This window comes from Trichoderma citrinoviride (genome assembly GCF_003025115.1).
Source record: "Trichoderma citrinoviride strain TUCIM 6016 unplaced genomic scaffold BBK36scaffold_2, whole genome shotgun sequence".
Taxonomy (NCBI): Eukaryota; Fungi; Ascomycota; class Sordariomycetes; order Hypocreales; family Hypocreaceae; genus Trichoderma; species Trichoderma citrinoviride.
The window spans coordinates 2,723,534-2,747,684 of NW_020194710.1; the positions used below are offsets into that span (position 1 = coordinate 2,723,534).

The 24,151-nt window shown below is 54.8% G+C and overlaps 10 protein-coding genes and 1 non-coding gene across 11 annotated transcripts; 4 read left to right on the plus strand and 7 right to left on the minus strand.

Moving 5' to 3' along the window:
• Positions 1 to 265: 265 nt before the first annotated feature.
• Positions 266 to 2,608, minus strand: BBK36DRAFT_1134430 (AAA-domain-containing protein; the record flags this gene model as incomplete). The annotated part of the gene is made up of 3 exons (XM_024892304.1): positions 266 to 285; positions 377 to 425; positions 477 to 2,608. A coding segment is annotated over one exon (2,130 nt), but the record flags the coding sequence as incomplete, so codon positions are not given.
• A 713-nt stretch (positions 2,609 to 3,321) lies between these two features.
• On the plus strand, positions 3,322 to 3,978 carry BBK36DRAFT_47634 (hypothetical protein; the record flags this gene model as incomplete). Its single annotated transcript, XM_024898126.1, has 2 exons — positions 3,322 to 3,687; positions 3,769 to 3,978. Coding segments are annotated over 2 exons (576 nt in total), but the record flags the coding sequence as incomplete, so codon positions are not given.
• A 228-nt stretch (positions 3,979 to 4,206) lies between these two features.
• BBK36DRAFT_1189446 (fructosamine kinase) lies at positions 4,207 to 5,329 on the minus strand (the record flags this gene model as incomplete). Its single annotated transcript, XM_024896620.1, has 3 exons — positions 4,207 to 4,303; positions 4,360 to 5,044; positions 5,137 to 5,329. The coding sequence occupies 3 exons, from the start codon at positions 5,327 to 5,329 to the stop codon at positions 4,207 to 4,209; spliced, it is 975 nt and encodes a 324-aa protein (XP_024753384.1).
• A 663-nt stretch (positions 5,330 to 5,992) lies between these two features.
• Positions 5,993 to 6,226, minus strand: BBK36DRAFT_1110072 (hypothetical protein; the record flags this gene model as incomplete). Its single annotated transcript, XM_024889540.1, has 1 exon — positions 5,993 to 6,226. The coding sequence occupies one exon, from the start codon at positions 6,224 to 6,226 to the stop codon at positions 5,993 to 5,995; it is 234 nt and encodes a 77-aa protein (XP_024753385.1).
• Positions 6,227 to 8,344: 2,118 nt separating this feature from the next.
• Positions 8,345 to 10,310, minus strand: BBK36DRAFT_1134432 (beta subunit of gdp-forming succinate-CoA ligase). The gene is made up of 4 exons (XM_024892305.1): positions 10,019 to 10,310; positions 9,793 to 9,885; positions 8,556 to 9,705; positions 8,345 to 8,471 (listed from the first exon to the last, which is right to left on the minus strand). Exons 1-4 carry the CDS (start codon positions 10,070 to 10,072, stop codon positions 8,428 to 8,430), a joined length of 1,341 nt encoding a protein of 446 aa, XP_024753386.1. The 5' UTR covers positions 10,073 to 10,310; the 3' UTR covers positions 8,345 to 8,427.
• Positions 10,311 to 11,739: 1,429 nt separating this feature from the next.
• On the plus strand, positions 11,740 to 13,626 carry BBK36DRAFT_1189453 (cytochrome P450; the record flags this gene model as incomplete). Its single annotated transcript, XM_024896621.1, has 5 exons — positions 11,740 to 11,905; positions 11,976 to 12,453; positions 12,518 to 12,586; positions 12,669 to 13,369; positions 13,463 to 13,626. The coding sequence occupies 5 exons, from the start codon at positions 11,740 to 11,742 to the stop codon at positions 13,624 to 13,626; spliced, it is 1,578 nt and encodes a 525-aa protein (XP_024753387.1).
• A 209-nt stretch (positions 13,627 to 13,835) lies between these two features.
• On the minus strand, positions 13,836 to 14,198 carry BBK36DRAFT_47213 (methylated-DNA--cysteine S-met; the record flags this gene model as incomplete). Its single annotated transcript, XM_024898120.1, has 1 exon — positions 13,836 to 14,198. The coding sequence occupies one exon, from the start codon at positions 14,196 to 14,198 to the stop codon at positions 13,836 to 13,838; it is 363 nt and encodes a 120-aa protein (XP_024753388.1).
• Positions 14,199 to 14,950: 752 nt separating this feature from the next.
• Positions 14,951 to 15,956, minus strand: BBK36DRAFT_1134433 (hypothetical protein; the record flags this gene model as incomplete). Its single annotated transcript, XM_024892306.1, has 4 exons — positions 14,951 to 15,091; positions 15,134 to 15,225; positions 15,260 to 15,308; positions 15,359 to 15,956. Coding segments are annotated over 2 exons (636 nt in total), but the record flags the coding sequence as incomplete, so codon positions are not given.
• A 1,480-nt stretch (positions 15,957 to 17,436) lies between these two features.
• BBK36DRAFT_1166268 (hypothetical protein) lies at positions 17,437 to 18,343 on the plus strand (the record flags this gene model as incomplete). The annotated part of the gene is made up of 2 exons (XM_024894886.1): positions 17,437 to 17,834; positions 17,947 to 18,343. The coding sequence occupies 2 exons, from the start codon at positions 17,437 to 17,439 to the stop codon at positions 18,341 to 18,343; spliced, it is 795 nt and encodes a 264-aa protein (XP_024753390.1).
• Positions 18,344 to 19,902: 1,559 nt separating this feature from the next.
• On the plus strand, positions 19,903 to 20,014 carry BBK36DRAFT_t29. The gene has a single exon. It is a non-coding gene; the product is annotated as a tRNA-Leu (tRNA).
• A 1,048-nt stretch (positions 20,015 to 21,062) lies between these two features.
• BBK36DRAFT_1156618 (PTR2-domain-containing protein) lies at positions 21,063 to 23,052 on the minus strand (the record flags this gene model as incomplete). The annotated part of the gene is made up of 4 exons (XM_024893941.1): positions 21,063 to 21,775; positions 21,848 to 22,513; positions 22,573 to 22,946; positions 23,021 to 23,052. 4 exons carry the CDS (start codon positions 23,050 to 23,052, stop codon positions 21,063 to 21,065), a joined length of 1,785 nt encoding a protein of 594 aa, XP_024753391.1.
• Positions 23,053 to 24,151: the final 1,099 nt, after the last annotated feature.

Here is a 24,151-nt window from a genome sequence, read left to right on the forward strand (position 1 = left end):
TTGTACTATAGACACGAGCTTAGAATAGTCGAAGCACCATCACTGTGCTTGTACCATTAATACCTAAACTCCGCTTTTTTTCCCTGGGCGACTCTGGACGCCGGTGTGCAGCTGTGAGCTCATGAAAAATTTCTCTCATGTTCCGTGTGTGTGTGTGTGTGTTAGTGGGGGAAATCGAACGGGAGCTGTTTGATGGACAGGGGTTCAGCGGCAGTCGGTATTGGCTGAGACGATCCCGAATAGCTGTTTGCCATGTGTGTTGTTACGTCTGTGACCCTCCAATGCCAGGGTGTCATTGCATCGAGTGCATGATCTGATGGGAAAGAATTGTCCCTCTGCGGAAAAATCGATGGATTCTTTCAATGTAGTATATACATATATATATGCGCCTGGTATCTTCTACAAAACATCCATTCATCCAAGATGCGTACTAGTACTATCACCAATGTGTTTACGCCTCATCAGCTCTTTAAATAACTTACTCCCCCTTTCCCAGCTTTCTGTCCAGCTTCCTGTACGACTCCGGGTTGAGCACGCTGCACCGCGTATTGTCCAGCGCGTACTCCCAGTCGTCCTCGTCAATCTCCCTGGCCGTCTTCTTGCCCAGCATGAACTTCTTGAGCGCGCACTCGGCCGCCTTGATGTGCAGGCCGCCGAGGTCCGCGCCGCTGAAGTCGCTGCAGCGCGGGTCCAGCGCCACGGCGGGCAGCCGGGCGAGCTCGGCGTCGGAGGCGCTGGCGTGGGCCGTCTTGTAGATGGCGCGCAGGATGTCGACGCGCTCCTCGGGGGTGGGCAGGTCGACGAAGAGGCGCACGCTGAGGCGGCCCGGGCGGAGCATGGCCGCGTCGATCATGTCGGGCCGGTTGGTCGTGCCCATGACGTAGATGCCCGAGCGGTCCTGGGCGCCGTCGAGCTCCGTCAGCAGGGCGTTGACGACGCGGACGCCGGCGTCGGTCGAGGCGTTGTCGCGGCGCGGCACGAGGGAGTCGATCTCGTCGAAGAAGAGGATGCAGGGGGTGGACGAGCGCGCGCGCTGGAAGAGCTCGCGCACGGCCCGCTCCGACTCGCCGACGTACTTGTTGAGCAGCTCGGGCCCGTTGATGAGGATGAAGGACGCCTGCGCCTCGTTGGCCACGGCCTGGGCCACGAGCGTCTTGCCGCAGCCGGGCGGGCCCCAGAGGAGCGCGCCGGCCGGGCGTCGGAGGCCAAACTCCTGGTAGAGCTCCGGGTTCTTGATGGGGCCGATGATGGACATGTGAAGCTGCTCGCGCACCCTTTCCAGCGCGCCGACCTGGTCCCAGGTTACGCTTGGTATCACGGTGAAGCCCTCGCGCCGGAGAGACGGCGTGAAGCCCTTGATGGCGAGTCGGAAGTCGTCGAGTGTCAGCGGTTCGATGGGCAGTGTTTCGAATGAGGGCTGTCTTAGATCCAACGAGATGTCTGACACCTCCTCCTCCATCTCGTCCTTGCGGGGAGGAGGCCGAGTGAGTATTTCCAGCTGTCGCCCATCCGGGTCCTCCGAGTTGAGGATTCGCTCCTGTGCCGCTTGCTCCGCGAGGGTGGTGAGGATGATGATGTCTGCGCCCACGAAGCCATGCGTCATCTTTGCGATTTCTTCCAGGTCTAGACTGTCAGATAGAATCTTTTCTCGCGTGACCACCTTGAGTATGTCATGCCGAGCTTCCTGGTCCGGCACCCTCATTTGAATTGTCCTCTCGAACAGGCCGGCCTCGAGCGCAACGGGGTCGACGTCGGCCAGCCTTGATGTCGTCGCCATGGCCAAGACGTTGGCCTGCTCTTGCTGCACTCTTTGCATCTGCCGCGTAAAATGGTTGAGCACTTTCCGGCCGTGCTCGTTGTGGTTGTTGCCTCCCGGCTTAGGGATATGCCAGTCCAGGTCCTCGATGAGGACGATGCTCGGGGCCAGCCCGATGGCCGCGTCAAAAGCCTCGGCCAAGCTCTTCTCCACGCGTTCGGGATCCTCAAGGCAGCCGTTGAGGGTTATGATCGGGACCTCGAGATTCGCTGCAACAGTGCGGATGAGCGACCTCTTGCCGGTCCCAGGAGGCCCGAACAGCAGCATTCCGGGGACTCTCCTCCAGCCATTCCCCTTGTAGAGCTCTGGGCACTTGAGCAGATAGCGCGTCTGGCGCAGCAGGTGGCGATGCATCTCGCCGACGCCTCCCAAGGGCAGCGGCTCGTCGTACTGCTCGACTCTGAAGCGGGTAGACTTGGGTGACTTCTTCGGGACCGTCTTGTCGAGTCTGTCAGCCCTCGTTGTCTCCTTGGCTGCGTCTCCGTTCATCGCCGCCGCCGCCGCCTCGGCGCCAGTGTCGGGGCCGCTGACCGCACCGTCTCTCTCGTCGGCCTCGGTCTGGATCCGTCGTTTCTTGGCCGCAGGCTGTTCGGGGGGCTCGACTTGCCAGTGCTTTGTCAGTTGGCGATTGAGCAAGAATCGATCGTCGTCGACCTTTTTCGATTCGGCCTCTTCAATGGCCGCTTCGGAGTCTTCCGACTCTTCGAGCTCTTCTTTGCGAAACTGCAGAACCCGGTCTATCGAATCTTCGAGGGGCCGCTTCTTCTGCCTGCTGAGGCTCGAATTGGAGCGCTTGATGGCATCGTACGCGGCGGTGACGGTCTTGAACGGCTTGCCGTCGTTGGCCTCTTCGAGTTTCTTGATGATCTGGTATACGTCGCGATCGAGGCCTTGGCGGAGGTTTAGCCGGGACTTGAAATTGGGCGCCATGATGCCTGGCGGCTGTCGCCAATCGTGGGGACGAAGAGGAAGTTTTGCTTCATGACTTGCAGATGGAAAAAAAAGTTGCGCTATCATGATTTAGCACCGGGCGCGGATTACATCTCCACGTCGATCCAACCGCATACAGTATCAAATCCACTCATCTCTTTTCAATCTTACTTCTTCTGACCTAGCTTGTGCGCAGAATTTCTTAATTGAAGGCACCATTCACTATCAGGACCCCTGTTTATCGATTAAGCTTTCAGTTGTCACAAGGTACATCGATAAGGTACGGTTACCTTGGACAATGACGACAAGGACATGGACCGCCTGTCCGCTGGACGTCGTCCCTTGTTGCTTCACTTCTTCCTCTTGGTTGCCCGTCCCCATACTGACGGTCCAACAGCCAAAGGCACTACCGCGGCCGAGCCCATAGAATAGACTATCAACAGGTTTCACAATGGGCGGCAAACAGAGCAAGATCACCGACCAGGACAAGTACGAGTTCCTCCTCTCTCCGCACTGATTCCTACCGCTTCCCTCCCCAGCTGACGCCGAGAACTTTCCTCCTCTCCCCCACGATCAGGGCGATCCTGGACATGAAGATCCAGCGCGACCGGCTGCACCAGTACCAGCGCCGCATCACGATCCTCACGGACAAGGAGACGGACATTGCCAAGCAGATGCTGGCCAAGGGCGACAAGCGGCGGGCGCTGCTGGCGCTGCGCCGCAAGAAGTACCAGGAGACGCTGCTGAGCAAGACGGACGCGCAGCTGGAGCAGCTGGAGAAGCTGACGGCGAGCGTCGAGTTTGCGCAGATCCAAAAGGACGTCGTCTTTGGCCTGCAGCAGGGCACCAAGGTGCTGTCGGAGATTCACGCCGAGATGGGCGGCATCGAGCACGTGGAGAAGTTGATGGGGGAGACGGCGGAGGCGATTGCGTATCAAGAAGTATTTCTCTCGAAGAGCTTTACACTTGTGGATTGCACGTGGAGTGCTTGTCATACTGACTTTTGGGTGTTCGTCGCGCAGGAAATCAGCGAAATGCTGGGTACGCGCATCACGGCGCAGGACGAGGAAGAGGTCGAGGACGAGCTCGCCGCGCTCGAGGCCGAGATGTCGGGCGTGGACCAGCAACTGCCCACGGTTCCGAATGCGCAGCTGCCGGCTTCGGCACGGCCAGCAGAAGCCGAGGCAGCACAAGAGAGCCGGCCGGAGAGACAGGCGATGCTGGCCGCCTGAGCGAATCACATTGGCGTACGGGTATATCGGGTACACGGGTGGTTCGGAGACATCTGGCTTGTGCTTCAGTATAGATGGCTGCAACACCATGGCGAGCACTGGGACGGCGTTTCGTTTACATCTTTTTTTTTAACCTGTCTCTGCGCACTTATACACTTCTTCGCGTTAATTCTAGCGGATCTTGATTTTCTGTCATTTCGGTTCATTCATCGGAGTACCTCATATACCTTAGCTACCGTATCTGGATACCAGCTTCTTCATGATGGACATGGCCCCTCCACGGTACCCTGATCCGAATATCGAGTAGTGGTTCAAGTGGTGATATCTTGAGATGCGATTAGCCCAGTGACACTTCATCCTAGATTGTTGTATGTTACTGACAGCTCGTAGAGCATGACGCGGTCATCCCACTCGCCCTTGGGCTCCGCCTTGGGCATCAGCTTCTCGTACTCGCTCCAGAAAGAAGTCCCAAAGCCGCCAAACATCCTCATGATGCCGAGCTCATACTCCGAGTGGCCGTAGACGCAGGAAGGGTCAAAGACAACCTCCTCGCGCCCGCCCCTGCCGGCAATCTGACCCGAGGAATGATTGCCGCTCCAGAGATCGCCATGCACCACCACGGGCGTGATCCGCATACGCTCATCTCCAACCAGCCGCGGGACGACCTTGCCGGCCACTCGTTCCACCATGTCGGCCGCCTCGTCGTCGGGCCCATGGTTCTCGACGATGCGCCTCATGATGAAGCGCAGCCTGTTGTCGGCGTAGAAGTCGGCCCAGGAGGTCTTGAACGAGTTATCCTGCTGCGTGTCCCCGCAGCACGTCGGCACCGGGAAGCCGAACACGGGGCGGTCGAAGCCCTCGGGGACGGGCGCGGGCGTGGAGTGCAGCCTGGCGAGCTTGGCGGCGAAGGAGACGCCGGAGCCCTCCGACTGGGCGTAGCCGAGGCGGAGGAAGTCGGTGGCGAGGAAGTGCTTGTCGGGCTGCTGGGCCATGGGGCCGTGGGCGTATGATTTGGGGCAGAAGTTGGGGACGGTGTCGTGGATTGCGTTGAGGGAGGCGTGTTCGCCTGGGGTTTTCACGTTACTCATGTTAGCCTTAAAAGTATTGAAGTGGTGATGACATGGATCTTGAGAGGGGGGAGTTTTGTTTTGATTGCACCTTGGAACATTATTCTTGCGCCTTCGCCGGAGCCCGTCTTGATAAAGTAGTCGAATGGCTCGCCATCTTTGTTGGTGGTGGAGAGCTTAAAGGTGGATGAGAAGCCTGAGCCGCCGACGGATGAGATTGTGGCGTTGTCCTTGTCTATGTTGAGTGCGGCGAGGATGGCGGGATCGATGGAGGAGGACGGCATTGTGAAGTGTGTGTATCGAGTCACGGTGAGCTGAGATGGTTTGCTACACATCTATGATGTTGGAAAATGGGCGGTTTTGTGGTTTGTTTCAATGAAGTGAAGATGCGCATTTGATGTTGTATGTGACTGAGTGACGTCAACACGCTCCAGTATTGGCCTTTAGTATGTATCACACAACTTCACAAGGAACAGACACAGGCAAGGCGCATGCAAATATTAACAAAAGAAATTCTTTTTGAGACAAAGTGTATAAAACTCTATAAAAATCAATAGTAAGAGGGGGTATTATTCCAGAATTCCATCGCTGCCCAACCAAAATAACCAGTAAACCGCTTTATGTTAACCATCCCCTTCCGTCTTGGTGTTCCTTTCCCGTCCACGTAGGTACCTTAGTAGTATTAACCTTCCTTGTCCGGCCACCGCCGTTAAAGTGGGGCCGGACGCCGAAACCCGCCAAAGATCGGGAGAAGCGCCGGTGGTTTTGCATTGCTTCTCGCCAGTTTTTCCAACTTCTTTTTGTGTATAATTCTTCCGCTTTATATGAAAGACCGTCCCGCTGATGACATGCGAGATAGAAGCCGCTCAAAAAAGTCGCCATTTATCTCTTTCCAGATCCAGATAATCGAATGGAAAACAAGAAAGTTGTAAATCATCTGTTCCCGTCTACTGCTTCAGCTCGACATGCGTAGACGAGGCAGGGTTCACCACGCGGCCGGTCGGGCTGACGGGCCGCGAGGGAGCGGGCGTGCTGGAGCGAGAGCTGTGGGACGACTTGGGGTAGTCAAGCTCCTCGGCGACCATGTTGTAGCAGTGGTGGCAGGGACAGGCGACGACGGGGTTGATGGGGGGTCGCGGGGTGCAGTGGCGGGCCCACCAGCTTTGTCCCTTGGAAGGCATGTTGATGTTTTGTGGTTTTTGATGTTGATGTTGTGTGTTTGTTGTGAAAGGAGTGAGAACCGCGGATTGTGGTTCTGGTTTTTGTTGTGTAAGTTGTGGGTTGGAAGAAGTTGCGTGTGTGCGAGTTTGTGTAAGTTGTCGATGACTCGAGTAGTAGTGTGTTGACGGAGTCAAAAGTCTTGTGTAAGTTCTTTCAAGTGAAAGCAGCAGTAGATGATGCTGAAGAAAGCTTTGTTCTATCCTGTGGAAATCAGATGGAGTCGAAGAGAGAGAGAAGAAGAGCACAGCTTCTATATATACATTTCATCAACCAAGTTTCACATACTAGCTCCAGTCATACCAAAAAAGCCACCTTCTTTCGCCATCGAACTAAAAACCAGGGGATTCGTGAAAGATGACTGGCTGCCACATACCCGAACAATGCCGACGGGCCCCTGTCCGTACTAGCACCACCAAGATTACTTGCAGCAGCAGGAAAAAAAAAAGTTTCGTGAACGTGCTAGAAATTTGGAGCTTCGGCGGAGCATCGGAATTTCGCAATCTCTGCGATTACTTTCCTTTATTGGGTTGCTGCATTCGTGGCGAAGGTGAGGCCTGATAGAACGCATCGGGCATGAATTTGATGATCAAGTGATTTGTTTTTCTGTGTGATTCAGAGGGAATTTTATTTTCAAATACTAGCATCACAGGGCGCCAATTTTCTGTGATTCCTGTAACTACCTAGTACGAGTACCTATTCGCTCTCTCTATCTGCCGCTTGGCTCCCCCCTTCGCTCTCAGTTTCCACTCTCGTCACTCGCCAGCTCCACTGCGGCAGCTAATAAGGCTGAAGAAAGATAAAAGGAAAAGTAAAAAAAGAAAAAAATGCAACAAGGTTCCCAGTTTCGTGAAAATGGTGCCCAATTCGAGGCAATGCCGCGGGAGATCACATTGCCGTGCTTTCTCTAGGTAGTAGTTCCAAGGGTTGACTAAACCAAGGCACGGCATACTCCGTAGATGGTACAGTAAGCCCTGCAGCAACTTACCTATCTAGTTACCTTACAAATTGGCCTTGCCGATGAAGTAATGCTGGTCATGCCGCATGGCATTTCATCATCATCATCATCATCGAGTCCTTTTTGTCATCGGCATTCCAAATCAGAGGGCGGAAGACACTGGAAGAAAACATCACAATGATACTTGTTTCTATCCCACTAAGTACATCTCAAAGCAAAGAATGGACTGTACATCCCGAACCTTGAATGAAACAAGTTCCATCCTCCTATCTCGGCATCGCCACGCTCACTCGCAGCCCAAAAGACTCATACATACATACTAATACCCTGTCAGATAAAAAATAATTGGTACAAGTATGTTTGTAGTATTAGGCGCTGCCATTCATCCGAGCAATGGCAGCTGGCGCAATAACCGAACGACTTCCGAACCGCCGCCCTGGGAGAGCAAATATGCTACCTAGTAGTACTAGTACTAGCCACTCCCTTCTTCAGCTTCCCGTGTTAGCGTCCGCATAGTATGTACGTGCTGCTCCGTACCTGGATCCCTTCTCCATAGCAAAGACTCCTTATTAGACGAAACTCTTCAGGAACAAGTTCTTTTATTAGAGCTTGTTGAAAATCTTATTCGGCGGCTACTGGTACTTGTTCTGCATGAGTCCACAATCATCCGATTTCATCCCCTTTCCAGTCCGATGAATCGATTCCTCTTCCGTCTTGTTCCGTAGCTATGGGCACATATAATCGAGCGCATGCCAGCTCTCCTCCCATCTTGGGATCCCAGCTAGAGGGAGCTTTCAGACGCTTTTGCTCTTATCGTCGTGACAAACTCCACCGGTGCTGATGGCGACTCCTTCTCCCTAGGACGAAATCCAGGAATACGATCCTCTCCTTTATACGAATCGGACCATCCTCGTCTCACTCTTCCGAGAATTCTCCTTCCCCAACAAGCATCAAGCATCAACGTCTGTCCAGGTCCTCAGGAACACGCATAACTTGCACCATGGCTCGGCGGAGTCATATTTGTTTCTTTGTTTCTCATTGCTCCTCCTCTACTGCCCCTGCGCATCCATACATGCTATAAAGAAGCAGAAAAATGCCCTGGTCGCCGCTACTCTCCCGAGTAACCCCCTGCCCACAGGTCGTGCCACCCAAAAACAGATAATACAAGGAATCCATGCCCATCCAGTCTTACGACTCTGTTACCGTTTAGATACCCAGGGTGAACTCAACACCAACGTCAATATCGCGAGCTATTATTATACAGAAAAACCGTCAGCAGGTGATTTTCCTTCTTCTTTCATTTTTTTCGTCATAAAACTCCGTCGTAAACTTACCCAGCTTGACAACCTTGGACAGCTGCACGGCCTTCTCGGCGGCGCTCTGCAGGTCATCAATAGAAAAGATCTTCAGACCAGACTCGTTGATGATCTGGTGGGCAAGCTCGACGTTGGTGCCCTGCAGACGGGCAATGATGGGGATCTTGAGGTTGAGGGCCTCGACGGTGCGGATCAGGCCGGTGGCGATGGCGTCGCAGCGCACGATGCCGCCAAAGATGTTGACGAAGATGGCGCTGACCTTGGGGTCGCTGGTGATGAGCTCAAAGGCCTCGCGGATGGCGGCGGGCGTGGCGCCACCACCAACGTCGAGGAAGTTGGCGGGCTGGCCGCCGTTGAGCTTGATAATGTCCATGGTGGCCATGGCCAGGCCGGCGCCGTTGACGAGGCAGCCAATGTCGCCGTCCAGCTTGATGAAGTTGAGGTTGGACTTGGCGGCGCGGACCTCGTCGGGGTCCTCTTGGGTGGTGTCGCGCCACTCAAAGACCTCCTTCTGGCGGTAGTCGGCGTTGTCGTCGAAGCCGAACTTGGCGTCCATGCAGAGCACCTGGTGGTCCGACGTCTCGGACAGGGGGTTGATCTCGATCTGGGTGGCGTCGCGCTCGACAAAGATCTTGTAGAGCTTCTGGATGGTGTCCTTGGCGTCCTCGATGCACTGCTCGCTGAAGCCCAGGCCGGTGGCGATGCCGCGGGCAATCTCGTCGGTGACGCCCGTGTTGATGTCGATGTAGGTCGTAGTGATGGCATCGGGCTGCTCCTTGGCAACCGTCTCAATGTCCATGCCGCCCTGGGACGACGAGACGATGACGGGGCCCTGCGAGGCACGGTCCATCAGGATGGCCAGGTAGAACTCGCGGCGAGCAAACTTGCGCTCGCAGATGTAGACGGCACTGCACAGACGGCCGCCCGCGCCCGTCTGCTTGGTGATGAGCTTGTGGCCAATCATCTGCTGGGCAAACATCTCGGCCTCGTGGGGAGAGTAGATGACACGGACACCGCCCTTGAGCCCGTTGTCAAAGGTGCCCTTTCCTCGGCCACCGGCGAGGACCTGGGCCTTGATGACCAGGTCGCCGGTTCCAATCTCCTGGGCGACCTTCTTGGCCTCTGCAGCCGTCTTGGCCACGGCGCCCTTGGGAACACCAACGCCATACTATTGCCGTGTGAGAAAGAGTGACAGAGTTGCGTGCCGAGTCAGCCGGACGCTGCGCTCGGCATGGCAGGATGAGGTGATTGTTACCTTTCTCAGGAGGTCGGCGGACAGGTACTCGTGGATGCTGAGGGCTCTTCGCTGCTGGGCGGCGCCAGGCAGTCTAACGGAGGGAGTGGCGCGCTGTGACACGTGGGAAGAAGCTCAAAGTTAGAAACGCCTTGTTCTGTGATGGTTTCGACCCCTCCTTGGCTCGTCTTATCTGGATCGAGGGGCTGCAGAGAGAGTAGAGCAACTTTTGCGACGTTTTCCGTACCTTGGCGGCGCTGAGGGCCGACGCCGCCGCGCGGCTACGGCCGAGGCTGAACATTGCGATGTAAGGGGGGGGAGGGCTGGCAGATGCCGGATTGAGTGGAGAGAGAAGAGAAAAGACGAGAGGAGGAGAGTGAGGCGAGAGAAAGGCCGGTTGCAGACTCTCGACGATTTTTTTTGGGCGGTTTGATGCTCACAAGCTCTCAATGCGGAAACCGATTCCCTGGCAGGTTCGGCCTAAGCTGCGATGGAGTGCCCCGAGTTTCGCCGACTGGCTGCGGAATATCGTTGGGCCGGGGCTGGGACAGCTGCCGAAGAGCCCTGCCAGGCCTTGATGCTCGAGGGCCATGTGGGGGCCATGCCTCAATGACAATACCAACAATAGCCAGGACTCGGGACCGCTTCTATTGCCTGGGAGGTAGCAGTAAATGGCCAGATGTCCAGTTAGGTACGATAAGATCTCATCTTGTCTTATGTCCACTCAGAATTTACGCACTCTATGTAATTGTGTAATCAAGGCTCTCACGGACAAGCAGCAGATTCAGCTGATGCGCGGATCAGGTAGCTTCGCATCACACAGGGTAAGGTAGTAGCAAGCATCTCATGTATATATCACCCCCATCACACACCGTCTTCCAACCTCATGCGCCTCATCCCCTCAATCACACCTACAACTGCAACCTCAGCTGTTAGTTGTATGTATGTACATATGTATACAAGCCCATCCTAACCTGTGCTCCCATTAATCACCAACATCGACTCTACAGTAAGACCCCGTCATCCCGTACGGTTCATTGACACTGTGCTCGTAAGCCAGCCATTCGCATTCGAGCCTCAACTCCAAGATCCCCCCAAACGACGATCCGCCGCCTCTCCTTTTCCAGCAACTCATGCTACTAACCTCCTGCAAGGCAAGGTGCAACCGCCGTGTCGTATTTCCCCGTATCATGTGTCGCCGCTTGTTCTTCTCCGAGCTTGACCAGGGGATTGACATTCCGCTCGCCTCTCCTCGATAGCTATTGCATACTAATTTCTTTGCTTTTCAGCTCGCAAGTAGCGTTATCCCTTTTGGAAGTACATACATGCAGGACCTCGTTCCGTTGGCCTATCGCGTGAGAGCCAGATCTTCATGCAAGGCTCTTATAGGCAAGGTGGTTCATTACATGCGCTTGTACATGTAGGTGGTCGGTACCTATGTATGCAAGGTAAATCGGCCTGAGTCTGCCGGGATTTCGAACATGAAGGCAGCCGAGCTCTCATTCTCCTCCTCCATATGGCAGAAATGAAACTACATATTGGCAAGCAGGGATTCTTTGTTGGCTGCTTGATTATCTGCTGGTATGCGGCTACTGGACGTTGTTTGCTTGCCGCCCCCCCTTCATCCCAACAAGCGCATCTCGAGATTAGGTCGACGGCTCGTGAATCAGAGCAAACGGCAGTCGATCTGATATTCCAAGGTAGCTTTTCGCTCTTCCGGTCGTTGCTCCCGCTCAACTGCCCTACCTTATGATGCCCATGTAGGAACGAGGTTGTACCTTTCTACCCCAAATACTCGCTGCGTGTACATACATACCTACCTGGACCTCCCCGGATACCACATTTCCTTCTCACCGTGTGTACATGTACCGTGGACGCCATTGATACCTTCATCTTCCAGAAGTCGCTTGATAGCATCGTCGTTCCTCTTTCTCACCCAATCCTGTTTGTCGCTGGTTTGCCTTCAGCATGTGGCTCCCCAGTCTGTACCCGTCGAGTTACACCCTAATAGCGGGTATCAGCTTTGTGTCCATCCTCACTCTCTTGGTAAAACTCCGTCATCTTGCTTCGGATATCAAAATCAAGAGGCTCGGCGGTGCTCGAGCGCCCATTTTGGCGGGCAATCTGCTGTCAGGTACAGTCTCCCTCTCTCACCCTCCAAAGTCCTCTCTGGCCCAATGGCTCATCATCACCACACACGGCAGCCTCCAAGCTATACTACGAGATTGGCAAGAACCAGTACAACAACCAGCTCGTCGACTGGTGCACAAGGCAGCTGGACAAGCTCCCGCTCGGAAGGCGAACCTTTGCGGAATTCAGCCTCACGGGCTCCAAACGGGTCCTCATCACCAGAGACCCGGACCAGATCAAGGCCATCCTGGCCACCAACTTCTCCAGCTTCGGCCATGGACCCATGTGGCACAAGCTGTGGCGCCCCTTTCTCGGAGACGGCATCTTTGGCGTCGACGGACAGCTCTGGCACGACAGCCGCAGCATGATCCGCCCCATGTTTGCCAGGGACAGGCTGCGGAATCTCGCCATCTTTGACGCCTGCACCGGCAGGCTGCTGCGCAAGATTCCCTCTGCTGGGGTCGCCGTTGATCTGAAGGACTTGTTCTACCGCTGGGCTTTGGACACGACGACGGAGTTCCTGCTGGGGGAGAATGTGAACAGCTTGGACTTGTAAGGCGTCCTTGTTTCCTTACTCGTTGGTTCAAGTTGTTTGCTGACGATTGGTGGATTTCAGTCCCGATACTGATGTTTTCAAGGCGATGCATGTTGCACAGCGGATACAAATGTACATCTTCGTCCTCAAGTCAGTATAACCATCCACGCGTCCGGCCATTGGACAAACATGTGTATCACCCAAACAAACTGCTAAAACCATCTCTCCCAAGCCCAATCGCACCGTTGATACCCAAAGGCGACTATCACCGAGCCATCAGGAGAATCGAAGAGTTCATCGAGCCAGCCATTGCACGAGCCCTGGCCATCCCCCATGCTCAACTCGAGGAGCTCTCCAAGTCAGACATGGACTTTACGTTTCTGCATAGCATCGCCCGCTACACTAGGGATCCCAAAGTAATCCGAGACCAGATCATGTCCGTGATTCTCGCCGGCAGAGACACCACGGCGGCGACTCTATCGTGGGCAATGTACGAGCTGTCCCACTATCCCGAGATCTGGGCCAAGCTGCGCGCCGAGGTGCTTGCCACACTGGGGAACCAGGCGACGCCGACGTACGAGACGCTCAAAGATCTAAAGTTCGTCAGGAACATACTCAACGAGACGTTGCGGCTTCATCCAGCTGCTCCCCTCAACATGCGCCAGGCGCTGGAGACGACCACCATCCCGGGCCGGCCAGGCGAGGCAGACGTTGTTCTCCTCAAGGGAGACAGCGTGACGATTAACACGCTCGGGATGCACACGTGCGCAGAGCTGTATCCGCCTGCTTCCGAGACGTTTGCAGATCCAAGGATATTCAGCCCCGAGAGGTGGGAGCATTGGACGCCAAAGCCCTGGACATATCTTCCGTTTTCTGGAGGGCCCAGGATATGCGTCGGCCAGAACTTTGCGCTGACTGAAATGGCATTCTGCTGTGAGTTGAAAGAGAGATGCGGACGAAACTACGTATGCCTTTTGGACTTGTGCATAAACTGACTCTTTGTCTTTTTTTTTTTTCTTTTTGCAGTGGTGCGACTGGCGCAACGGTTTGAGAGCATCGAGTATCGCGGTGACTGGGCGGCCCAGAAGCTGCAGGCGGACATCATCGGGACGCCCGCCTTGGGCATTCCCATGGCGTTGTACGAGCCCGGTGAGAAGCTGGATGTGCCGTTTAAATATGGTGTTTATTAGAAGCTGCTTGACCAGCATGAAAAATCCTATACACTCTCTATATATATATCCGCTATAGCAAACCAGGAACAGCAGCCCCAGACCGAATAACGCCGCGTGAACTACTTCCTCATCAAACTGTCAAGAGACGCCAACCATACAACACCCCGTGAACCATGAGATCTCCCTATCAACTCACAAAATCAAGCAGCCAGAAACCCCCCCCCCCATCACTCAAACCCAGACCACACCGTCCCCAGCACCCTCCCCCTCCCGTCAACCCTCCCCCCCTCCGCCCGCAAGAGGCTCCTCTTCTCCGCAATCGTGATGCCCTCCCCGTCCCGGGGCCAGCTGCCCTTGAACCCGCCCAGCGCGCCCCCCGTCGCCACGACGCGGTGGCACGGCACCTGCGGCGCGAAGGGGTTCCTCCGCAGGGCGTTGCCCACGGCGCGCGGCGACGTGCCGAGGTGCGCCGACAGGAGGCCGTAGGTGGTGACGCGGCCGCGCGGGACCTGGCAGAGGGCGGCCCAGACGCGCTTCTCGAAGGGGGTGCGCTGGCTTTGGGCGATGAGGCGGAGGAGCTGGGCTTGCATGTCTTTGTTGTCGTTGGCGTTGCCGTCTTCTGGGGGGGTGTTGTTGTTGTTGTTGTTGATCGTGACTACTGCTGTGGTTGATGAGGATGACCGCTCTGGGGAGGGCTTGGGTTTGGGTTTTTGAATTCGGGAGGCTGATGGTTGTTTTGTTGTTGTGGTAGTTGTTGATGTTGCGCGCTTTGGCTTGGGGACGGTGGGCGCCATTTGTGGGAGTTGGGGAGGCTTTGATATGTTTGAGTGTCTTGAGGTGATGTTGCCTGATGTGGACGTGTGTGTAGGGGTTTTGTAAGTTGTGATGTGTGTTAGTGAATGTTCGAAACTGGTACAGATAGAACTCTTTTAACGATGCTTCAATTGTCGCTTTAAGTCAAGGATAATGTCCAAAGTGCAGACAGGATGATGATATTTATATCTAATCTGTTCTAGTACATGTAAGGACGAAGTCGGCATGTCTAGCCAAGACTTCACGCGCAAGTTCATTCGGAGTCGCGATATTGAAAGCAACACTCCAACGCCAAGTCACGTGGCAACGGCATTGCGCCGGAACCCTGAATGACATCAGCGGGCGTCGAAAGGGCGTCGGCCTGTCGTTCCATGTGGCTTCTGCCCTCTGCATGGAATCAAGCTGCTGTTGCGTTATATATGGCGCATGAGATTCATCATCAGATGGGGAGTCAGCATAGACTTTGATTTCTTCTCACGAGGGTCGTGTACACAACACATGTCTTGTTTGTTGACTCACAGGATCCCCTCCTTCAGTCATCAAGAGTGTAATTGACATCAATGTATCTGAACAATGGCTGTATGCCTCTAACCTAACGCCGGTATCATGCCCCAATAGTGTTGTATCTCGCTGTTCCGTGCCTCGTATCGTACTGTATCGGCACCATTATAGTGAACCCTTTGATGGCGAGTTCAGTCAAGTCTCCCATCCAGAGCCTTGCCTCGCCCTGTAGTTCTCGAGTCTCTAGTCGTCGCCATCGTACAGTTCCTCCTATGCATATTTGCCTCGCATCTGCCTCGGAGGGAGGCAGACCTTTTGTCTCCATCACTGCAATTTTCCAATCTCGTCCTAGACCATGAATGATTCTCCGCAGCCACATTGTTCCTCTGCTACTTGTTAGCAACCGCATCAAGCGAGGAGAGGTCGATCCACATACTGATATTAGGGTTCTTGAACACAAACTTCTGACTCAACTTATCCTCCGCCCAGTCCATCTCGCTGCCAATGATGCTGAAGAGCGCCTTGCTGTCAATCAGCACCTTGACACCGTCCTGCTCCACCATTTCGTCAAAAGCACCGGGCTTGTCGACGTATTCCAGCTGGTACGCCAGCCCGCTGCAGCCCCGGTTCCGCACGCCGACCTTGATGAGCTTCGGGTCGGGCCGATTGAGCAGCGACCGCAGCTGTTCCACGGCCGCGGGCGTGAGCTTCATGGCCGCCTTGCGGGCGCGCAGCTTGGATCGGGGTCGCGCCGCAGGCTTGGCCGCTTGCGCATCCGCCTCGCTGGCTTTGGCGGACGGGGGTTCTGAGGCTGCTTCTGCTGCTGTTGAGGGCGGCACGGCCTGCACCTGCGGCGGAGCTGTGGGCTTGGGGGCGGCTTCGTGCTGCGGCGGCGGCCGCGTCTCGTGGACTCGGGGAAGGGGTTCGGGCTGGGCGACGGACGACTTGGACATGCTGTCGCTCGGCGGCTCGGGGATCTTGGACGGCAGCGGATAGGAGTGGTAGGCGAAGCCGGCGACTCTGGATGCGCACAAGTGGCGGAAGGACGAGGAGCTCAGGCGCAGAGCCGCGCGGCTGGTGGCGAAGAGGGGGTTCATTGTGTGTATCATAAAGATGCTGCCCTGACAAGCATGCTGCGGTTGCTTGCGCGAGGGATGAGAGGCGTGGTTGTGGTTGTGGTTCGGAGGTTGTCGAGGTGGAGTTGAGGGTTGGATGCGGACGGTTGGAAATCAATTATTTCGGCTCAGCTTCAGGGAACGATTATGACATGACATGATGGGTTTTGCCGGCTACTTACCGTCTTCGGCCGAGCCAATCGGCGCCCGAGAATTAGTCAGTGGGACAAGAGGGCAGGTGGCGGAATAGCCATTTCTGGGATTACCGGAATTACTAAGCTCATGGGCAGGCAGAGTACATATAACAAAGGAGTCATTGAGTCTTGAACTACATGCGAGGTGCATGACTCTTGGACAATTTTGACATTCCGAATTATTTTGGATGATACTCTTGATTTTATATGCTAACCATATGCGAGTATCTTATTCTAAGCTCTGCCTGTAATCTTTGTACCAAGTCTCATACCAGTGCTGGATGGGACTTACTACTGGACTTAGACCAGGCTCGACAATCATCATACATATAAAGCGGATGGGTCCGATAGATACCAGGTTGAATCACCATGTACACAAACATTTAAGCATCCATCGAGTTGTCGAACAGGATCGGTGAGCAGCGGTGGAAATGCCCACAGCCGCCAAAGCTGCAAGGGCGCCAAAAGGGGCATCTGCCCACGACTTGCATGAGCAAGAGGCCAGCTGAAAGAACTACAACACAGAGCCGCCAAAGACAAGATGGCTTCTCTCATACAAAATGAACCTAGAAGAAGAAGCTGCGCATGAGCTAAAGCTTGACTTTGGTCTCATTCAGCCATGATCGTCGCGCCCATGCCAGCCACGTCGAGTTGTCAACTGCACTAGGCCTTGCTGCGGCTACGAAGTTCACGATGCGATGGGGCCTCAGCACAGAGCATCCATAGGCAGAGTGGTAGGTGGTATATTGGACTTTAGAGTGCCCAACCACCTAGACGCCCGGGCTCCTTCAAGATGAGCACGACGCTTCCATGTGTCTGCCCTGCAGCTGACACTACCCTAGCCGGCATTTGAGCTCAGCTCTCAAAAGCTCCCCAAGCATGGGTCACTTCGTCGTCTCTGCCTACAGCTCAGCTACTTGACTGCATGGCAGCTTGTCCTTTTTGATCCCCAGACCAAAGACAGTTGGCATGTTGACGGTGTCGAATGGAATCTCGCAATGGAGGCCGTCGTCAGTCTCTAGTCGAGTCTCCCAGATATTGGCGATACCCCAAGGACAGTACAAGTTTAAATACCTGCGGTCAAGATCGAGGCTCAGAAAAAGGCATCCTCGTGCTCAGTTGTGTCCATTGGATCTGATAGCCTCATCTTCCCAACCATGGCCGTACGCAATACACTCATCCACGCCCTCGCGGCGTCATCAGTAATGGTCAACATTGCTCGCGCTCATGCCATTGCCGCTCCCGCTGGCCAGCTGAACGCTCGCACCTATCCGTCTCCCACATGTGATCCAAGCCAGACTGTGACACAGACGGAGACCTCGACAGTCACCTCGTGGAAGGCCCTGCTCACCCTCACCATTGGCGGAGGGACTCACACCGAGACGGTGACGTCGACGGAAATCTGCACCGTCACCGACACCGAGACGGTCACAGAGTCAACGACCACCACAACAACAACAGCCACTCCCACAATCACGCCTCCGAGCTGCCCAAGCCAGTGTCCGGCCCCCCCGCCATGCAACAACCTCGGCTTCGACTGGGCCTACTACAACAACTCGGCCCGCAACACCGACACGACGTACTCGTCCTTCCGTCCAGACTCGTACAAGGCGACGGCCTCCCTCTACGTCGGCACCACCTCCTACGCGGGCGGCCTCTACGGCCAGGAGGCCTCCGCGGGGGCGACGGGCCCCATCTACGACTCCAGCCGCCAGCTTCGCCCTCAATCACCACGCCTACATCTACGCCTGCGAGGGCGGCACCTACACCGTCGACATCCCCTACGCCAACGACGCCGTCTACCTGTGGAGCGGCGCAAAGGCGTACTCCGGCTGGACCGACGCCAACGCCGACGCAAGGGCGCGGTACGACCAGCCCGACCACGTCGCCGGCCGCGCGACCTTTGCCTTTGACGTCCCCGCGGCCACGTACGTGCCCGTCCGCTTCTTCTACGGCCAGGCGCAGCACGGGGGCGGCTTCAGCTTCAGTGTCACGGCGCCGAGCGGGCAGGTGATTGTGAGTGACCAGGCGACGTTTAGTCCGTACGTGGTGCGGTACTCGTGTGATGGGACGACGGCGCCTGCGTTTCCGGCTTTTGGGAAGGAGACTTGATCTGTAGGTATTCTCGTGCAAGACTGGCATATTTGCTGTGGTTGATGAAACTTGTCCGCGAAGACTAGCAAGATTGGATGTGTATAGACCAAAAGTGAAAAGACATATGGACATGGAAGGCCAGCCCTTTGTTCCAGGCCATGGCTCCTATTTTCAACATCATAGTAAGGTCAATCAGGAGGCTCATACCCGCATGATCTGATCAAATGTACTGAGAGACTTTATCAAATCAAAAAGATAGGAGCTTGATCTCCTGTTTGCTGTGGAATCCACTTACAATCGGCAAGCTGGTTATTCTTGCCAAGGATAAAGGCGATGGGTAGGATAAAGGCTCATACAAGCCTTGGAGGCGAAGAAGGGGAGATAGAATGAGACTGTCTCCTGGTGATTACAAGGCGCTACAGGGGCCAGAAGGTCGTTTTGGGTTATCTTTACATATAGTAGATATTTGTAAGTTCACTGCCCGAGCATATCCCAACGCAGAAACCCGAACTGGCTACACTGATTTTAACATCGTGGGCTTTTAAGTTGAGTAGTTGGATATCTTCTTGTCTAGAAATAACCCTTAAAACCTTCTCAAACTGAAAGCTTTGTCGGTCCAGTCATCACGTTGAGCATCTGGTATGCTATGTGTCGTGTTGAAAGACTGTAACTTGAGCACCCTTTTCTGATGAACCCTTGGCAGCACGTCGCAAGTCAGTGCTTTTGCCTTATTAAAAACCTCTAATAGACATACACTGGTTGGCCACACGATGCTGAACTGTGTTCAGCCCAAGGGTGATCAGTCCGTTATGGTGATCCAGAAGATCTGGGACGCATTTGACCACGCGGTTGTAAAACGATCGTTGTATTGCGTCACAGTCTGGACCAAAATGTCCTCCAACAGTGGTTGAAGGTAAAGACAAGACCGACTGGAAATCAGCCAATTGGCCTCGTTTCTACATGTGCAATTGCAGACATGGCAGCTCATTATATTTCGGTACCGTTTGCAAGTCGAAAGGTCTCGTAACATGGTAGTCTCCCCCAAAGAATGGGCATCGCCAGCCCCGTCTTCACAAGTACAACGCCACTTCCAGCAACTGGACGCTGCATATATGTACACCCGCGAGTAATTTTCTATATAGTATTGCGAAGAAAAAGGCACTTTAGCAGAGTGACTATGGAATCTCGGATTTCGCAAATACGCCGTGTCGAAACCAGGGCACTCTGAGCAAGGCACGACGCATACCGGGTAAGTGTACAGGTACGCGTACTCGGTTTACTACCACCACGCATCCGACTTACACCAACCTGGCAAATCTCGTCTCCAGCTCATATTTATAAATACTACTCCATCTAAGACCAGGAAAAGGAACTTTGGCCGAGTCTTAATTGATTCTCAGATTCTCAATTGCTTAATATAAAACCAAAACCATTTAGCGAGGCATGAGTGCAGTTGTACAGACACGCGCACCCGGCTTACCAACAACACCAGACTTCCACCACCCCTCAACATCCCAGCTTCGTTTCTCGTCTCCAGCTTCATATAGGCAAACACCGCTCCATCAACCATCGAAAAAGGCACTTTGGCCGAGTGGTCTAAGGCGCCGTGTTCAGGAATAGCTCGCACTGTGAGCTCATCCCCTCTTCGCGGTCTAGAAATAGGCGAGGGTTCGAATCCCTCAGGTGTCATTCTTTTTGCAGGCTTTTTTGGTGTGCCTTGTTGCAATGTGAACGGAGCGGACCGAGGGACCCGCTTTTTACAGTCTTGCTAATGTATTGGGTACTCGTGGTCTCTCGCGCCTACTTGTGCTTCACCTTTTTCTTGTTAATGGATCCTTTGCGACAAGCAAGGGGATCCGTTTTCATGTAGATGCTGCTTCATCACTTCATATCCTCGTTCGATTGTCACGATTGTCAAGATTGTCCTCTCCTCTCTCTCACTGTCGCTCTCGCACACACACCCAACCACTGAGCCGCTACAAGTTCTACCACACCCCCGAAAAAAGCCCGACGAGACACAAACAACTGCCGTACTTGGCATTGCACCAAAAAAGGGCCAAGACGGCACCGCCCGGCCACACTTTCGTTTGGTCTTGGCTGACGACAAAAAAAAGGCCAAGACCCCCTAGTAGTAACAGTTTTTTTTTATCTCCGTAGCGCCGCATAAATGGGCGAGAGAAATTGTCCGAACCTGGAGCGGGAAAATGATTAAAAAGGCGCGCCAGGGGGGTGGTGGTGGATGGTTTTGGTTTTACAAATGCCCAAGATATCACTGGGCAGCGAACAGAACAAAAAACGTCCGAAACAAGTTTCCCGTATTGTTTGGTTTCTCTTTTCTTGGATAACAAACCCATATGAATGTAACTCCAAAGTCATTCGATGGATTTGAGATGTGGAACCAGACTTTTCCCCTCGGCACCGTGGGATGGCGTGATGCTAGTTTATACGGCATCTCAAAGAGTCAGGCAGAGGGTGAAAATTTTGACGCATGGAAGCGTTCCAGAAGCGGAACTAGAAACGGTAAGATATCGCCCATTTTTTAGAGCGTTTCCACCCCTGAGCAAAGAGTCAGGCACAGGAGCTCTTATCAGTGGAGATGTTCCCGTGTGAGAATCACGCTTGCGGATGCTGCAGAAATGGGCATTTGTCTTTGTCAAAACTCATAATAATACATTAAAACGTGGCTCTTTTAGCGCTCTACTATTACATTACACAAACAGAAACCCCCCACGACCCTTCAGTTGTTGGCTCCCTCGTACTCAACCTCCTTGGTCGGAGGCACGACGGGAGCCTCGCGGTCCAGCTCGAATGACTCGTCCTCGATCTTGTCGTAGTGGTTGAACAAGAAGTAAAAGACAAAGGCGGTGACGAAGCTGGCTCCGGCAACACCAGTGTACATCCAGATGAACTCGGGGTCCTTGGACACGGAAACCAGAGCCTCGGAGATGGCGGAGCCGAAGGCGTTGGTGAAGAGGTACAGACTCTGGACGAAAGACTTCATGGTCGGGGGAGCCTTGGTGTAGGCGTACTCGAGACCGGTGACGGAAATGAAGATTTCAGCCAGGCCGACGAAGACGTAGGCAGGTGCCTGGACGGCAATGTGGACGTTGTTCGGAATGACCTTGCCGTCGACGTTGGCGGCGTCGCAGTTGTTGGGGCTGTCGTAGCAGGGGCCAGCGCTGTAGATGAGGTGCTGGACAATGGCGGCGTAGCCGAGGCAGAGAGAGATCCAGATGAATCCAAGCGTGATTCGGGCAATCGGGCGGATGTTGATGCCCATCTTGCGGAGGGCGGGGTAGACGAAGATGTCGAGCAGGGGAGTGAAGATGAGAATCGAGATGGGGTCAAAGTTCTGCATGAAGTCGTTGGGCATGCCGTGGCCGTTCATCTGGCCGGCCTGGGTGACGAAGTTGGTGGAGAATTGACCATAGCCAACCCAGAAGATGGGGTCTAGGCGAGGGGGTGTTAGATAAAAAACGACATTTCATATCGATTGCAGCAGATTCCTGCTCAAAAACTTACAAAAGACAAAGACCTTGCAGGCACGGATGGCACGCTTGAGCTCCTCCACAAAGTGGTCGTTCCAAGCAACCGGCTTGCTCTTGCCGTTGGCGGCGCGCCACGACGGCTTGGCGGCGTCCATGTTGCGCGAGACAATCATCAGGCCCAGGGCCTTGAAGGCATCCGTGATGATGGAGCCCTGCGGCGGGTGGATGATGTACGACTTGCGGCGGATGACGAGGATGGCGATGCTAAAGTTGAACATGCAGAAGCACATGAGGAAGGCGGTCCAGAAGCCGCAGTACTTCTCCATGAAGGGGGTGGCAATCAGAGACAGGGAACCCAGGTTGATGCACCAGTAGAAGATCATGTAGATGCGCTGGTAGGTGATGGCCGGGTCGATGATGATTCGCTCGCCGTCCGCCTCCGTTCGGATCGCCATGGTTCGGCGCTGGTACTGGTCGGCAATCAGGGGAGCAATGTTGGACTTGATGCCACCGGTACCGGCACCGATGACGATGATGGAAACAATGTAGCCGGGCAGACCGGCTCCGTGCGCAATGGCAACGGGCAGTGATGTGGTCCAAAGAATGACGAGACCGATCCAGTAGACGACGCAGAAGAGCATGATGGTCTTGTACTTGCCCAGGTACTGATCAGAGATGATGGCACCGAGGATAGGGGTAACTGTCAACGCTCGTCAGCAACTGATCCTGAAACCCTCCGATTCCTCGTTCAAAGCATACCATAGCAGAACCATTGGAAGAACAGGTTCAGACCAGTGGCGGCCTGGCCACCCATACCCAGGCCGGGAGAGTCGCTGGTGTCGTGCTTGCCGTTGCTGATGTAGTTCTGGAAGAGACCCGAGGCGCCATAGTAGGTGAAACGCTCCATCAGCTCGACAATGGCGATGAGAAAGGCCGAGGCGGGCAGGTTCTCGCCAACACGGCGCAGAGTCCGCCTCTCGTAGTCGTTGGGCTCCTCGCCATCAGGGGTGGCGCCGGCCTCAGCACCCTCTGGTGAGATGTCAAAGTCCTTCTTCTCATCGGCCGCAATGAAGCCTCCAGCAAGATCGTGAATCTCGCTAGGGTGGACGCGCTCCTGGAACTCCTCGTGGAGCCTAATGGTGACACATTGGTAAGCATGCGACTGCAGGAGGAGAGCCCCATCTCCAGCCCGTCTGTAAAGACTCACTCAGCAGCGGTATCCTCGTGGTTGTGAGCCATGATTGCGGTCCAATCTGGTTTTTTCTTTTTGCCTCAACTACTATGACAGTCCCAAGGCAAGTCTCTGAGGGAAAGCAGGAAGACCAGCCGGGATGAGAGCAAGAAGAGGAGCAAGAAGAGAAGAAAGAGGGGGAGAGAAGGGTAAACCACGAAAGCGTTGGGATCCCACAAACTTAAATGATTTTGGGGGGACCTTGGAACGAGGGATAGGTAGTCCACTCTCCAGCCTTTAGCCTTCAATACAACGTTATCCGCCACCAAGCCTTTTGGTTGTATCCGGAGTAGTCGTAGTATTATCTGATGGAGCGACAAAAGCTACCCCCCCGGGACCTTTTGGACGAGCCACGCCGCAGTCTCGCCTCTTGCTTCTTTCCCCACGGGCCAGCCCATGCAATCGCCCAGCAGCTGCTCGTGTGCCGCGGCGAGCATCGCTGTCTTTGACATTACTACAGTGTATCCGAGGGGCAGCCGTCGTCATAGGAAAAGGCACCCGGCGCTGCGATTCGTGCGCTGAGATGCGGTCCCTCGCTATCAGACCCGTCCGACCGCAAAGGCCTGGCTGACGCTAGGCCACAAGCAGCCGCACTGGTGGCCAGGGGGGGCGCCCACGACCAGGGACCTTTTGCGTTCAAATGTTCTGTGTGGCTGCCTCGCCTCGCTGTGCTCTCCGATCGAGTCCACCCTAAAGGCCCGAAACGAAGGGCCAAGAAAAACCATCCACTGGCAACTCCGTGGCCGCCGCCGTTCCCTCCAAGCCACCGGCATGTGGTGTGCCGGTTAGGAGCCATTGCGGGTCGGCACTTGGTTAGCAGCTGGTTTCTGTTTGGGTTGGAAATTGGCCGGAGATGCAGACGCCCTCTGCGCCCCTGGTCCCCTGGTTTCCCTAGGCCAAAGTGGCTTGCCAAGGGCATCGGTCGCCCTTTTTTTTTCTCCCGTAGCCCGTAGCCCGTAGGGCATGATGCACCGAGGCTTGCAGATGGGTGGCCAGGCCAGGGCATCCTCCTAGCGCTTCTCCGCTTGGCCACCGTCTGGGGCGAATCAGCACTTGGATGACACGACCGAGATGCGCGTTTTTGGCAGCCCGTAGCCACTGGCCTGG